This window comes from Dipodomys ordii, unplaced genomic scaffold (genome assembly GCF_000151885.1).
Source record: "Dipodomys ordii isolate 6190 unplaced genomic scaffold, Dord_2.0 Scaffold20, whole genome shotgun sequence".
Classification (NCBI taxonomy): domain Eukaryota; kingdom Metazoa; phylum Chordata; class Mammalia; order Rodentia; family Heteromyidae; genus Dipodomys; species Dipodomys ordii.
In genome coordinates this window covers 20,630,179-20,646,063 of record NW_012267236.1, presented here as the reverse complement: position 1 = coordinate 20,646,063, position 15,885 = coordinate 20,630,179, and the positions used below count along the sequence as shown (strand labels likewise).

The window sequence follows — 15,885 nt, the reverse complement described above, 5'->3', positions numbered from 1 at the left end:
GGTCCTGGGGCTTGAACTCAGGAACTGGGCACTGCTCGTGAGCTTTTTTTGCTGAAGGCTAGTGTTCCACAACTTCCAGCTCTACTTCCAGCATTTTGCTACTTAATTGAGGATAAGAGTCTCAAAGACTTTCCTGCTCAAGCTGACCGTAAACCACAATCTTCAGATCCGAACCTTTTGATTAGCCAGGATTACAGGTGTGAATTACCACACCCAGCAAAAATCTTTAATAGGTAAGTCAGACTCTTTTCTATATATGCCAAGGAGACTTCTACTTCTTTGATTTCTATAGCTTGCATCAGAGGTTAAGATACTTACTTTTTCAAATAAAATCTTTAATACTAAAAATGACTTTTCAAGCTACATAATATATACACAGAATAATCTATGCTGCTATGAGTAATTATAATTTGACAGTTTCTTTACAGATGAGCTAGCTCTCCTATCCACATGATTTCAGCAACTTACACACCAAAGACTCAAATATTCCTAGCTTCTATTAGCAGACTTACTACTTAATTTGGCTGGCATAGAAATACATCAAATTTAAAGAGGTCTACAGTAGGATTTGTCATTATCTCTAAATGACTTTTTTTTGGTGTGTATGGGGGGAGGTAGTGCTGGTTTTGGGGCTTGAACTTAGGGCCTGAGCAGTATCACTGAAATTCTTTTCACTCAATGCTGGTACTCTATCACTTGATACAGCTCCACAGTGGCTTTTTTCTGTTAATCAGAGGTAAGAGTCTCATGGACTTTGCTACCTGGGCTGGCTTCAAACTGAGATCCTCATATCTAAGCCTCTTGAGCAGTTAGAATTACAGGTGTGAGCTACCAGTGTCTGGCTAAATGAGACAATTTTTAAAGAGGTCTAAAATGGAGTTATTTATTAATGCCTCTAAATGAGGTGCCATTTCATTGTCTTTATTAATTAATGGTACAATTGTGTATCTTATTATAGCCTACAAGAGCTCATGAGCTGAGGGCTCATTCTTGACCACTACATACTCTTAAATTGTACCTAAATGATTACTAAGTGCTGCCAAATACTCCTCCCTGGAGGATTCTGAGTCAGGATATTCCTATCCTTGAAATGGCTTCTCTACCACTCCATCATCCTTTATTGTAATTACTTTAAAAAAAAAAGTATCTAAAGTAGTCTCCATGACTCTGGTCATCCTCCATCTTTTCTCTCCATATCACAACCATCTACCAACCAATCTACATATGTCTCTAAAGACCATGCAATTTAGCCCTTCAGTGATGGTCCATTACACAATTCGAATTCAAAACCTTACGCAATCCAGCTCATACCTACTTCTATACCAAACACTTGCCACTGAGTTTCTACTATTCTTGAAAAAAGGCCATTTTGTATAGGGTTGCGGATGTAGCTCAGAGCACCTGCTTATTAGCACATTATTAGGGAGGGAGCTCATGTTGTGATTATCAGGTTGATTTTGGCCTGATGTCTATTTTTCATTTGAGTTTTCCTGGAACACTGCCATCCTTCATTCTTTACAAATTGCACTTGGCTGAACAGTTGCAAGCGACCATATGGCCCACAAAACCTAAAATATTTACTATCTTGCTTTCAAAGAGTAAGGTTTGCTGACCCTTTGCTCTCTACCAGAAATATTGAGCAGACTATATCTAGATAAACCAACAATGCCTTTGTTATTTTTCCATCCTTTGATTAGACCATCCTCACCTAAGAGTATGCCTTTACCCATCTACCTATCTGACCCTGTCAAAGGTAAAATGAGTTTTTAACCAATAGACTACATTCCCTATCCAGACGTCTGTCATTCAATTACAAACTGCATTACAATTATCTGTGGCTTTTATTAGTGTGTATGTGTGTTTGTACTAGGGCTTGAACTCACTCAGCATTTTCTCTCACAGATAGTACTCTACCACTTGAGCAACTCTGCCAGTTCTTATACTTTTAAATAGCATCACCTATTGGACTATGATATTACTAAATGCACAAACTGTATATTAACACTTCACAGAAGACATACTAAGTATTTAAGAGAATAAATAAGTAAAAATAAAATACTAACAGCACAGGTTCTTAGAAATCATCCCTGGCCTACAGTATTTTTCATGGAAACTTCTAGGTGACAAAAGTCATGTCATGATAATTGTTTTATTATGTAATTTTTCTGGGATCTCTAAAGTATCTTAATTATAAACACTCAAGAAGGAATTTCTTCATGAACTTCCAGGACACTGAGAGCTACATGTATGGTGTCTGCTTCTACAGTAAGTCTTAAAACATATATCTTCCCCTACACAACCAAGCCTAAATTTAAGACTAAAAATACTCCTGTGAGTTATTTCCTGTATTTTATCATCTGAAATCCTAGAATGATTTTTCTACCAAAAAAGAATAGCTGAACATATTTTACCTTTTCCAAATCAGTGAACTTTTCCTGTAGTTGTCTCTTCTCCAGCTCTATTTTTGCTAGTAAGATTTTGCCATTCTTTAAATCTTCTTCTAGGCCAGATATTCTGCCTAAAAATTGCAACTTTTTAAAAACAATGTACCGACAAGTTATATGCATCAATTAAGAGTAAAATATTTGGAAGCTGCCTCCTATTTTGTAGCTATTAATGGTGAGCAAGTTTTATACTTGCTGGCAAAATGGTTTACAGTTAATTCAACTAAATTCAATTGACCACCATCAACTAGAACTCAATATTGCAGATATTGGTAGTCTGAAATTTAAAATAAATCTCTTGTTCATAAACTTTTTTATTTACGTATTTCTAATGTTCTAACTTTATATAACAGTACAATATTCTAGAGTGGTATTCTAGAGCATTATCCATTACCTGAAGTTATTTCCAAATTGAAGATAATCAAAATTAATTCAAGTGCACATTCTACTATCATACCTTGCAAATCATTAATTATCTCTGATCCATGGGTCCGGTCCCTCCTTTCAGATTCTAGAGCTGACTGAAGATTGATAAATTCTTTCTCAAGTTTTAACTTGGCAGTTTCGAGCAGGCAGTTTTTATCTTGCAGATCTCTATTGTTAGACTCCAGCTGTTGAATCTGTTTTGAACTTTCTGCCTGGGTTTTTCTTAACCGAGCTGCAGTATCAGATTCTGTTCTCAGCAAAGCATGCGTTTCATCCAGCTGTTATCCCATTCAAAAGCAAAAACACTCAGGTATATATAATGAAAACACATTAATTTATTACCTCATTATAAAATACTCAAAGTAAATAATAACCTACAAGTATTTTCCTAAGGACAGAGGCTAAGCCTTCTGCAACACTGCCAATTTCAATTCATGTTAACCAGCCATCGTAAGTAAAACTCATTATCTGTATCAACAGAGATAAACCTACTTGTTTCTGGAGTTGATTTACTTTCTCAGTGGATATCTGAGAGTTCTGATTTCTTTTTTTCAAATCTTCAAGTTGATCTTTTAGGCTGTTAACTATGATAAAAAATATTTTAGTGGCAATTTCCAACAACACACATACAGAATATTTTTCTTGACAAATATTTAATATTCTACATTACAAACCATCATTTTCTAAATTCCGTTTCTTGTCAGCTTCATGATCAGCTTTCCGTTGATATTCTGCGTTTTTGTGCTGAAGTAGGGCCTTTTCTCTTTCCAATTGTCTTAATGCTGATTCCACATTTTTCCGTAATGTAATCTGAAATAATGCTTACTGTTATCACCAAAAGGAGATATGCATAAAAAAAAAAAAGCAAAACTTCAGTGAAGGGGCCTCCAAAAATAGAGCTGTCACTGAGCCAAAGACTAGAACCAGGAGGATCCTGGCTCAAGGCCACTGCAAGTATAAAAAACATGGGACACCATCTTAGTTGGTATGTATCTGTCATCCTATCTTCATGGGAAGTTGAGATCTGGAGGACTGGGATTCAAGGCTAGCCTAGCCAAGTTTATAAGACTCCATCTTAACAAAAAAATCTGGGTGGGTGGGCTGGGAACATCGCATATGAGTTTGATTCCTCAGTACCACATACAACAGAAAAGGCTAAAACTGGGGTTGCGGCTCAAGTGGTAGAGTGTTAGCCTTGAGCAAAAGAAGCTCAGGGACAGCGCCCAAGCCCCAAGTTCAAGCCCCAGGACTGGCAAAAAAACAAAAACAAAAAAAATCAGGGAATGATGGTGTGTACCCCTTTTCTCTGCTATAATGGAAAGAATAAATAGGACTGAAGCTCAGACTGACTCAAGATAAACAGTGAGACCCTATCTCAAAATTAACAGTGCAAAATAGACTAGAGGTATGATTTAAGCAAGAGAGTGCCAGACTAGCAAGTACTGATCCCTGAGTTCAAATCCCAGTACTTCCCCGGCAAAAAACTTACATTATTGCTAAAATGATCATTTCTCATTTTTATAAAATAGCACACTATTCTTAAATAAGACCATATTTTAGTCACTATTGAAAGCACAATTTTCTGTAATTTTCTTGAACCACAACCACCACCACCACCGTCGTCGTCATCATCATTTTTGTTGGTCATGGGGCTTGGGCACTGTCCTTCAGCTCTTTAGCTCAAGGTGAGCACTCTACATGTGAGCCATAGTGCCACTTCTGGTTTTCTGGTGGTTAATTGGAGAAAAAGAATCCCAGGCCCAGAGTTCAAGCCCCATGACCAATAAAAAAAAAAAGAAAAGTCACTTGGTTTTTAAACCAAAATAACCAAAATAAAAACATCATTTTTAAACTTGAAATATGTATATATACTAAATTAAGTCTATAAAAACAGAATGACATGCAGGTAATAGAAGTTACCATACAATTTCATACTTCATTGTTACAAAGGCGTATTTTACCATCTACCAAGATACCCAGTATTGCAAAAAGGATAAGGTAATTTTTACCTCTTCTTCCAGCTCTTTTGCTGTTTTTTCTAGTCGAGTATTAATGCATCTAAAAAATTAAAAAGAAACAGTAAACAAAATAATTCAAATTTATGACATAAGCAGTCTACAAATATAAAAGTTTTAAAATCTACTATTTGTGTACAAGACATACTTGCACTTTTGTTCTAACTCTTCTTTGGCTTGAGTCTCAGTGTTAAGTTGTTCTTCTAATATATATAGTTTTTTCTGAATCTGTCAAAGAATAAGAAATAAGATTTGGTCCTATTTAAAGACGAGGCTTAAAGATAATCATTACTTTGCTTTTCTACTTAATACGGTCTCCAACCACCATATTTGTCCCTGCATTCTGCGACTTTTACAGGCAAAGAGGACATCTACTATCACTTCACACAGGAGCACACACACACAACCAGGAATGAAGAAGCTCCCACTTAGGCTGAGTTGTGCTATGACACAACTCAGTATATTCAAATTCAGTATAAAGAAAGGACCCAGGTCTCAGTAGTCTCAAATGTTCTTCTACAGATTCTTCTTTATTTGAAAATACTGTGACTGACTGTGCTCATGAGATGAAGATGTAAGATCTACATGTGAAATAAATATACAGAATATCCTCTAAGTATACACAGAAATGTATTGCTGCTTAAATGTGAGCAATTAGCTCTTCTTTTGTATTTTCCTCCAGTGTTGGGCACACTACTATGAAGAGTTATTAATGAATCCTGAATAAATGACAGCTAATTACTTTATAAGTTCTTTCTTCATTAGCTTTCCATAGATATGTTAGTCTTCAAACAGACTGAACTTTAAAACTACTAAGTAATTCGTGTTTCAAAATGTGATTTCCTTTTCAAAGGATTTAACTTTTTAAGTTCCTTTAGTGCACTGGGTACAATGTTAGGTGCTTTTCAAGTTTTGTCTCATGCCATGGCAATATGACTAATACGCAGTATTCCCATTGTCTGACCAGTGGCTGTGTTTTCCCTGGTGTCTCAAATAAATACCTCATGTACCTTACGAAAACAATACTCTGGTTCCAAAATAAGATGTATGCTAACAAACTAATCAAGTTTAACTGTTCTGGACTGACAGTACATTAATTTGAGCATATCAGTTATTACAAGCTAGTCAGAAGTTCTATCAGTATATATTCAACAAAGTAAACTACATAACATACTTAAAACAACAAGGAAAAGATTAAGAGGGATACTTGACATAATAAAGGTTGGGCACTTCGCTCTCAGGTAGATGTGGCACTCCAAATAAAAGGCAGACAGTGACTATATTAAATCATGCTAGACTGGAAGTTTTTCAATACATTTGACAACATACCTCTTGACTTTCCTATGGAAAAAAAAAAAGAAAACAATAAAATGTTTACTATGCCTAATAAAAGTCTTAAAACACCAAGTCAGACCAAAATTATCCATTCCATTTTCTATCTTATCCTGAATTTAAAGAAAATATTTGAACATTGTGTGTGATTTACCTTTGTATGCAGTAATAAATCATAGTAGTCATAAAATACTATAGCTGATAAAAATATCCTTTATAGAAATACATTCTTATATAGAAACTCAGAATTTGAATCCCTCCCTGACTTATTGTACCTTGTACCTTAGTAGCTGTGCTTTTACATCAAGACTATAAAATTTTCTAAGTGGTATTATAGCTTGAAAGCATGTACAATCCATCTCTTTACTAGCTATCATGTTTCAAACAATGAAGCTATGCACATAAATAATAATTTCAATATTATGACAAAATGTATCAAACAACAAATGCCACCTCATGATTTAAAAAGTAGCATCATGAATCCAGGTGTAGTACAGTGGTACAGGCCTGGAATCCCAGCTCTCAGTAGGCTGAAGCAATAGGATCACAAGTTTGTGGCCAACTTGCAACAGGATCCTGTCGTAAAAAGTAGGATCCAGTAATTTTGCTTCATTTTGTTGACACACACACACACACACACACACACACACACACACACGTGTGGAGATAACAGGGCTGGACTCAGAGCCTTGAGTATTCTTACTTGGTTTGTTGCTCACAACTGGTACTCTAGCATGTTAGCTAACAAATCCAGTCCAGTATTTCTGCTGGCTAGTTGGAGATAGTACTGAAGACTTTCCTGCCCGAGCTGGGTTCAAATCCTATTTTTTGATTCCAGCCATCTGAGTAGCTAGGATTAAAGGCATGAGGCCAATGGTCTGGCTTCAAGTAAACTTTTTTTTAAAAACTCATCATTATTATTAAAGTTTATTATTATAAAATAGCTAGTGTGGTTAAAAATGTATACATACTTCATTTTTCCTTGATTGTATTGAATCATTTTCTCTACAAGATGGAGAGTCACTTAATAACCTAAAAAGAATGGAGAAAAGTTGCACTTCATTTTAAATCTAATTTAAATCTAAATATCTAAGTAACAAGTTATTTTCAGCATTAAATATCAATCGCAATGATATCTTACTCTTTTTACTTAAATATATTGCTGGGTCTGGGATTACTACCTACAACTCTTCCCTCTTCTCATCTCATTTGAATTTCTCTGAGCATTACAGTCTACCCCATATTCTACAAAGAGACTCTTTTCTCACAGTTAATATCCATGATCTGCAGATCTTAGACAAAAATTGTCACTCTGTTGTACTGTCAACTTCTCCATCTTCTAGATCTTTCCTACTATCAACCAACCTGACGACGTTGCTCCTGGCACTGATATCTCATTTTGCTCAGCATTCTGATGACTAAAAAACATTAGGAGGATGACCAAGCACGCTAGATTGGTTGACAGGTTTCTAGTTTTATCATAAAAATCCCATGTCTCATCTGAGGAAACAGGCCTGGGCAAATAGTGACACTTGGTCACTCCAATTGTCACATACAAGCCTCAACTGTCTTTATCAGTCTTCAGAGGCTCCTCACTGCCTGTCAGTCACAATTTCCTTAGACAAGTTACACAGCAATCACTGTGATTCTTTCCCTAAATTCCAACTCCAATCTATTTTCTACTTTACATTCAATTTATGTTGACTTCAGTCAACTAATATTTACTTGATGACCATGTACCAGGGTCTGTTGTAACTGCACACATTACAGGTCAGAAAACCACAGTTTCCTTGGGTTGTCCTTAGCATCCTACTGGACTATACTACTACTCCCAATGTATGTGTACATCCAAATTTCTTCTTCCACCCTTTCCTTCACCATAATGCTCTGCTCTCTCCCTACACCTCGACCCTAGTCTCCTCACTCGAAATCCTTCACTATCATTACACAGCTAAAATGCTTCCTCTTCCTTCACTTAGCTGACTTCTCTCTACTTCCATTCAAAAGAAATGTGACCCTTTTCCCCTTTTAATTCTTTTGGTACCTTTTTAAAGGCACATATCACATTCTACCCTTCTTTATTACTACAGCTCCATCAAAAGCAATTATTTGTTCTTATTCTAAATCTTCAAAAGAATAGAGAAAACTGCCTTGTCATAAATAAATGTAGCATTCAATGTCAATGGTGGAATAAAATTAAGAACATTCTTATAGTCCTTTGAAAAAATCAAAGTTAAAAACAAATTAACAATAATCTCTATTATTCGGTCTCAAGATATCCTCTGAAGAGTGAGGTTATGAAAACAAAACTGAACAAATCACATACAAATTTTCTCTATAGTAGGTAAATCCTATAAAAGGCAGCTGATTTCCTACAAAAGCTTTAGGAATTGGGAAGGTTTCTACGTCTCCTTTATCATCTTCAATGTCATCAAAATTGCTGCTGTCTATATCGCTGCTGAGTTCAGGCACTACAGGAGCCGCCGCTGTTAAAGAAAAGAAATCACTTATTTCATTCACAGCTAAAATAGGAGATACAAACCAGTTCTATTTTTATGACAGATTAAATCATGTTAAATTATATAAAATACCTTATTTACTATATGATATTTAGCAATGTATCTTCCATTTTATTATTTCCTAGAATTAAACTTTACAAGAAATTTTTTACTCTATTAGGTCAGCTTTAAATATGGATTAGTACATTTAATTATTTAATGTGCTAATATTACAGGTGATAAATATTACAGGCAATAATAACTTCTACATGTATTTTCAGGGTCCTCAATTCTCTACATTCTTTAGTTCAAATATTCTTACCCTTAAAATGACTCATGCCATGTATAAAGTAAAAGAGAATCAGAACACTATGCTCTCCTAAAGTATGATCTACATAAATAATTATCTTATCCACTCACGTGCATTCAAATTAAGAAACTACATTCCCTTCATTATGAAAATTACTGAGAGCCATAAAAATCTTACTCGGAATATTCAGAAATGTATAAAGAAAATTAGGAAATACTGCTAATAAATAAGTACATATTAGTTAGCTGCTAAGATATGGAGTATATATTTAGTAACAAATACTGCAAGGAAAAAAACCTCTAAAATGAAATTTCTTAATATAAAAATGAATTACCATAAGGTATATGAAACACATTTGCTATATATAAAAAAAGAAATCAATGAGATTTCAAATACGATGGAATAGAAATACTTAAGATTTATTAACTTACTCTCTCTTATGTTATCCCAATTCCATTGATCATTCTTAAAGAAAGGATGTTGTTTGATTTCTTCTACCCCATTCCTCCCAAGTCGTACCTCCCTAAACAATACAGTAAAAGATTCTATTATAAAAATATAATTATCAAAAAATAAAAACACTGACGCTTTAGTTTATCTAGACAGTTTTAACAAAATAAAGATCACAAATGAGTTTCAGATTTTTTTACATCAAAACTTCAACTTAAATGTTTGCCAAAAATAAGCAATCCAACTTTATAATATGTGATCTCTGGATGGTCTTAAAAGACTGTAAAAATTCCCACTGGTACCCATGTCAAATAAAGTACTTGAGTCTTTTAAGTAACAGAATCCCCCCTACACATGCCAAACAGCATGACTAACCTCAGGATATAAGAAAAATTAAATTTAGACAAAGAAGAGGTATTTCAAATTCCCTGAATAGAAGTATTATTTTAAAGTTCTTTCTCCTCTGCATTTTCATGAAGACTGTATGGACAAAGGTAGCATCTACTTGAGGTATGTTCCTGGGGCAGGAAACTGCTTAAAGGGACATGGCTCCTAGCCACATTTACGGCTTTACATTATTTTCAAATTATCTTTCTCCACATACAGTCATTCCTTAGAACGTACCCTTCCCAAAAAACTGCTAAAGTCAATTTTCCATGAACAGTACTCTTCATTAACATATGCTGTACCCAGTCCCTAATAAAACACTATACAGGATATTATTTTCAGTTTATCATTATTGATTGCTCACAAATCATACAGTTAACAAATCTTAAAATTGTAGTCAATAAATGACTGATAAATATAAATCAACTTTCTGGCCTCTGGTAGAAAAAAATTTAAGGACTTTTATAATGTTCAGGGTTTTTTTTTTGTTGTTGTTGTTTTGGTCGGTCATGGGGCTTGAATTCTGGGCTAGGGCTCTGTCCTTGCACTCTTCAGCTCAAAGCGAGTGCTCTACCACTTGAGCCACAGCACCACTTCCAGTTTTCTAGTGGTTTATTGAGTTAAGAGTCTCATGGAGTTTCCTGCCAGGACTGGCTTTGAACTGCAATCCTCAGATCTCAGCCTCTTGGGTAGCTAGGATTACAGGCATGAGCCACCTGCGCCCAGCTATAATGTTCAGTTTTTATGAGAGAAAAACAATCATTGTTAATTGATATACTAACACCTCTGAAAAATCAGCTTTAAAATGAATCTCAGAATTCTACTGTTAATTTTTTTTTTTTTTCCGGTCATGGTACCTGAACTCTGGGCCTGGGCGCTGTCCCTCAGTTCTTCAGCTCAAGGCTAGCACTCTACCACTTGAGTTTTTCCTGCTTATGTGGTGTTGAGGAATCGAACCCAGGGCCTTATGCATGCAAGGCAAGCACTCTTCCACTGAGCCACCTTCCCAACCCCATCTACTGTTAACTTTTTATATAAGAAGTTGTGCATGGTGAGTCAAGCCTGTTCTAGCTACTAGTAAGAAGAGGCAAAATCAAGGTTTGGGCATGAAATTTGGAAAGATACCATCTCAACGAAGGCTGGGTGCAGTAACACAAATTTGTCATCCCAGCAACAAGGGAAGCACAGACAGGAGGATCACAACCTGGCATAATGTAAGACCCTACCTCAAAAATAAATGCATGGGCTGGGAAGGTGGTTCAGTGGTAGAGTGCTTGCCTTGCATGCATGAGGCCCTGGGTTCAATTCCTCAGCACCATATAAGCAGAAAAAAACGAAAGTGGGGCTGAAGGCTCAAGTGGTAGAATGCTAGTCTTCAGCAGAAGAGCTGAGAGACAGTGCCCAGGCCCAGAGTTCAGGCCCCACGACCAACAAAAAAAAAAAGGGGGGGGGCTGGTGGAATGGCTCAAGAGGTAGATCGTTTGCCTAGCGGGCAACCAGTATTTCTCTGTGTGTGTGTGTGTGTCTCTGTGTGTGTGTGTGTGTGTGTCTCTCTCTCTCTCTCTCACACACACACACACACACTCTAAAACCCAGTGACAACCAAGAACAAAAATATTTATACAACAAAAATTATGCCAAGATATGGGTATGAAGTCACTACAGTGCTAACAGCACCTTCAACATAGTACTGTGCCTTGTGCTACAATAGTATTGTACTAGGAACTGTACTACATTAAAACTAGAAATATCCTTTGTTATGAATCTGAACCCTTCCTTTTACAGATGGGCAAAATAATTTCCCAAAAAGATAACCAATTCCTGGAGATCACAAACTGATGAACAGAAAATTAGACTGTAAGTATGTGTTGGCCTTTTGCTAGGATGACTTCTATCACAGTATAAAGCAGAACTTCAGGAAATTGCAAACAGAAACCAAGGAAGAAAAATCTTCTCTTTCTGAGGCAGATTTTCATATCTTGTTCCTCTATTTCTTTTGGGGGGTGTGTCAATAGCAGGGCCAGGATACTCTCACTTAGCTTTTTCCACCTAAGATTGACATTCTACCACTTGTGACACAACTCTACTTACAGCTTTTTGCTGGTTAACTGCAGATAAGAATTTCAAGGTAATTTCTGCCTGGGCTTGGCTTCAAATGACAATCCTCAAATCTCAGTCTGAGTAGCTAGGATTACAGGTGTGTGTAACCAGTGTCTAGCTATTTGTTTTCTTCTCCTTTTCTGAGTTGGTCATGGGGCTTGAACGCGGGGCCTAGGTGTTTTGAGCTATTCTGCTCAAGGCTAGCACTCTATCACTCTGAGCCACAGCTCCACTTCAGGTTTTCTGGTGGTTATTTGGACATAAAAGTCTCAGACTTGCCAGATGCTGGTGGCTCACGCCTGTAATCCTAGCTACTCAGGAGGCTGAGATCTGAAGATCTCAGTTCAAAGCCTGTCCGGGCAGGAAAGTCCATGAAACTCTTACCTCCAATAAACCACCAGAAAACCACAAGTGGCGCTTTAGCTCAAGTGGTAGAGCGTTAGCCTTGAGCTGAAGAGCTGAGGGACAGTGTTCAGGCCCAGAGTTCAAGCTCCATGACTGATAAAAAAAAAATCTTGCCTCAGCAGACTTTGAATCAAAATCTTTAGATCTCAGCCTCCTGAGTAGTTTTGATTACAGGTATGAACCACCCTATTTGTTTCTTAAAATAAAGAATTTCCATCATAACCACTACCCACCACTGCTACCACCATGGCTAGAAAAGAACCACCACTATAAAAGAAAAAAAATTAGAATTTCCACAGACTTGTGTCTATTCAAGAGCAAATAAAAAAGGATTGGGAAGGAGGTACTATATGCTGAGCATAAGTACTTTTCAAGATTATGCAGATATTGTATCTATACAAACTGCTTACCTCTCAAAACTTATTAATCTATTAGATTAATCGGTAAGATGTGAACAGGAAAGTTTTATCTCTTTCAAATGCTTTGTTTTTACTATGTTTTTTTAAAATTAGACGCAAACACTAAGACAAGCATTAAATTACAAATGAGCTGCACAAACAAAAAGATGAGTGTATGGGGCTGGGAAGGTGGCTCAGTGGTAGAGCGCTTGCCTTGCATGCATGAGACCCTGGGTTCGAGTCCTCAGCAGCACATAAGCAAAAAGAAAAAAGCCAGAAGTGGCGCTGTGGCTCAAGTGGTAGAGCGCTAGCCTTGAGCTGAAGAGCTGAGGGATGGCACCCAGGCCCAGAGTTCAGGCCCCACGACTGGACACTCCCCCTCCTACCCCCCCCCAAAAAAAAGATGAGTGTAATTTAGAACAGGCTTAGCAGCAGGAAAAGAATAGAGATGAATTAAATGCAACTTAATAAGAGATGTTAATTTCATATGTAAACGAAATATTCTTTCATCTCTACAAATTTAAAAGAGCTTCTCTACAAAGAAATTCAGTGTACATTACCTGTCTGTTAAGAAGGCACAGATGAGACTCTTTGCATGTCTAGAAATTTCTGCATCTTCAGGGAAACAGAGAGAATTTTTGTGATCCATAATTTTGCTGTAAGTTCCTACAAGTGAATCTGCATAAAATGGAGTATCTCCTAAAAGTCCAAGGAAGAAGAGAGTAAATGTAATGCAAATATGAATTAAAGGCTTTTCATCTAACATTTAAATATTTTAAGGTTAAAACCACCCACATAAATGGAAGAACAAATGATTTTTAAGCCAGAAGTCATACTTAAAATACATACACAAGCAGACATATCAAAATAATATATTTAATATTTGTTATGTATGTGTGGTCCTGGGGTTTGAACTCTGAGCATGAATGTTGTCCCTGAGTTTTTAGGTTCAAGGCACTCTACCACTTGAGCCAGAGCTCCAATCTGGCTTTTTTGGTAGTTAACTGGAAATAAAGTGTCTCACTGGCTTTACTTTCTGGGTGGGCTTTGAACCTCAGATCTCAGCTTCCTGAGTAGCTAGAATTACAGGCATGAGCCACCAGCACTCAGCTAATATATTTAATTTTTAACTACTTCAATGATCCTTCCATCCCTAAAAGCAAAATATAACCAATGTTAGCTTGAGACAGGTATAGCTCAGATAACTTCAAACTTTGGTTTCCTACTTTTATCTCTGGGTTTTTACTTTTAACAGACAAAAGTTAAATACTTTATTAATTCAAGAAAAAGGTCATTAGGAGAGGTGAGAATGAGCTGGATCAGCCATTTGAGATGACTTGCTATAGCTGTTTCACAACTCAGCAGCCACCAGCTGTCTATGACAACTGAAAGCTGAACTTACATTAAATAAAATGAAAAACAAAGTCACATTTCCAGTTTTCCATGTGGTCAGTAACTATCACACTAACAGGTGCAATATGAATTGTTCGTGCCAGACTGGATGATGTTGCTCTTACAGTCTTAGAGAGGCTGAATGGATCTGCCTAAGATGATGAGTAGCTAGAGGAAGAATATAATCATCTCTCAATGCAGTGTTCCTGGTAACTAATGACAGCCATACCGGTACTCATCAGGAGCCACAAGATTAAAAAGACCTGTATGGTGGTACAAGTTAAATGTTCCCAAATCAGGCAATCTAAAACTTCAAAAGGTATATTCAGATGGTTCCTTATTTGAATTCAAAGGGGCTTGAGCTAAGCACTTAAATTAATATTTTTTCTTGGGCAATACTTTAAATGAAAGCCAATGTCAGAGCATCACAGCAGTCTGAGAGTACAGAAAATCATTGCCATTCAAATTCACTATCAGCTCTCAAATAAACCAGATTACCTCCTCTAAAGTACTAAATCCCTAGAAACAGTGGCAAGGCAAGTAAGAGAACACATTCTTCTTTTAAAGGATTACAAGAGCCATCTTAATGCCTCCTCAGATCACTTGCCAAAGTGGAAGAAATGGAGAACAGACAGCTTCTTGGCACCACTTGGTGGGTTCAGAGATTCACCACAAAGGCAAAGGCCCAAAATAGAGTCACAGTATAACCTGACACTATGCTTAACAAAATCCATCCTACATATACTGAATTGTCATTAAGAGAAGGGAATTATGTCATTATTATTTACATTTACATTATTTATATTTATAATTTATTAAAAAATTGGACTTTTTTTTAGCAGTCATAATATATCATAAAACAGATTTTGCAGTACCAATTTTTTTCTTTCTTTCTTTTTTTTTTTTGTGTGTCTGTCATGGGGCTTGAACTCTGAGCCTGGGCACTGTCCCTCAACTCTTCAGCTCAAGGCGAACGCTCTACCACTTGAGCTACAGCGCCACTTCCAGTTTTCTGGTGGTTTATTGGAGATAGGAGTCTCATGGTCTTTCCTGCCCTGGCTGGCTTTGAACCGCAATCCTCAGATCTCAGCTTCTTGAGTAGCTAGGATTACAGGCATGAGCCACCAGCATCCGGCTTACCAATTTCTTTTAACATTTTTAAAAATCTTTTCTTTTTTTGTACTGAGGATCGAACCCAGAATATTACACCTGCTAGACAAGTCCTTTGCCATTAATATCCCACCCCAGTACAAATATATTTTAAGCTCATCTTCTAGAAAATAAATTCCAAAATAAATTTCAAATATTTTCAACTCTATCATCACTCTTAGGCTTTTTACACTTGCCTTAGAAAGAAGATCTAGCTATACTTTCCCTCACCCCTAAGCCAGGTAACTCAGTCAGAAGATGTTTTTGTGACCCTAGAGTGTAGAAATGGGACAACTTAGCAACAAAATCTATACAGAGACAGTTTTGAAAACTTCAAATTTTTTATTTGGTCAAAGATACTTAATTTCCTTCCGAATTTTCTAAAACAAAAATATATTTGCCTTAAAAATAAAATTGTCGGGCTGGGAAGATGGCTCAGTGGTAGAGCACTTGCCTTGCATGCATGAGGCCCTGGGTTCCATTCCCTAGCACCACATAAGCAAAAAGAAAAAAGCCAGAAGTGGCGCTGTGGCTCAAGTGGTAGAGTGCTAGCCTTGAGCTGAAGAGCTGAGGGACAGC

General features: G+C 36.6%; 1 protein-coding gene across 1 annotated transcript in view; it reads right to left on the bottom strand.

The window, feature by feature from the left end:
• The window catches only part of Rock2 (Rho-associated, coiled-coil containing protein kinase 2), a 69,154-nt gene that overhangs the window by 26,373 nt on the left and 26,896 nt on the right, over positions 1 to 15,885 (bottom strand). Inside the window, exons 7-18 of the mRNA XM_013013554.1 lie at positions 13,326 to 13,464; positions 9,457 to 9,548; positions 8,544 to 8,703; positions 7,189 to 7,249; positions 6,215 to 6,226; positions 5,034 to 5,113; positions 4,880 to 4,928; positions 3,545 to 3,680; positions 3,363 to 3,454; positions 2,902 to 3,148; positions 2,412 to 2,518; positions 1,735 to 1,744 (exon numbers count right to left, since the gene is read on the bottom strand). Of these exons, the coding sequence (XP_012869008.1) occupies positions 1,735 to 1,744; positions 2,412 to 2,518; positions 2,902 to 3,148; positions 3,363 to 3,454; positions 3,545 to 3,680; positions 4,880 to 4,928; positions 5,034 to 5,113; positions 6,215 to 6,226; positions 7,189 to 7,249; positions 8,544 to 8,703; positions 9,457 to 9,548; positions 13,326 to 13,464 (1,185 nt within the window). The remainder of the gene's footprint in view (positions 1 to 1,734; positions 1,745 to 2,411; positions 2,519 to 2,901; positions 3,149 to 3,362; positions 3,455 to 3,544; positions 3,681 to 4,879; positions 4,929 to 5,033; positions 5,114 to 6,214; positions 6,227 to 7,188; positions 7,250 to 8,543; positions 8,704 to 9,456; positions 9,549 to 13,325; positions 13,465 to 15,885) is intronic.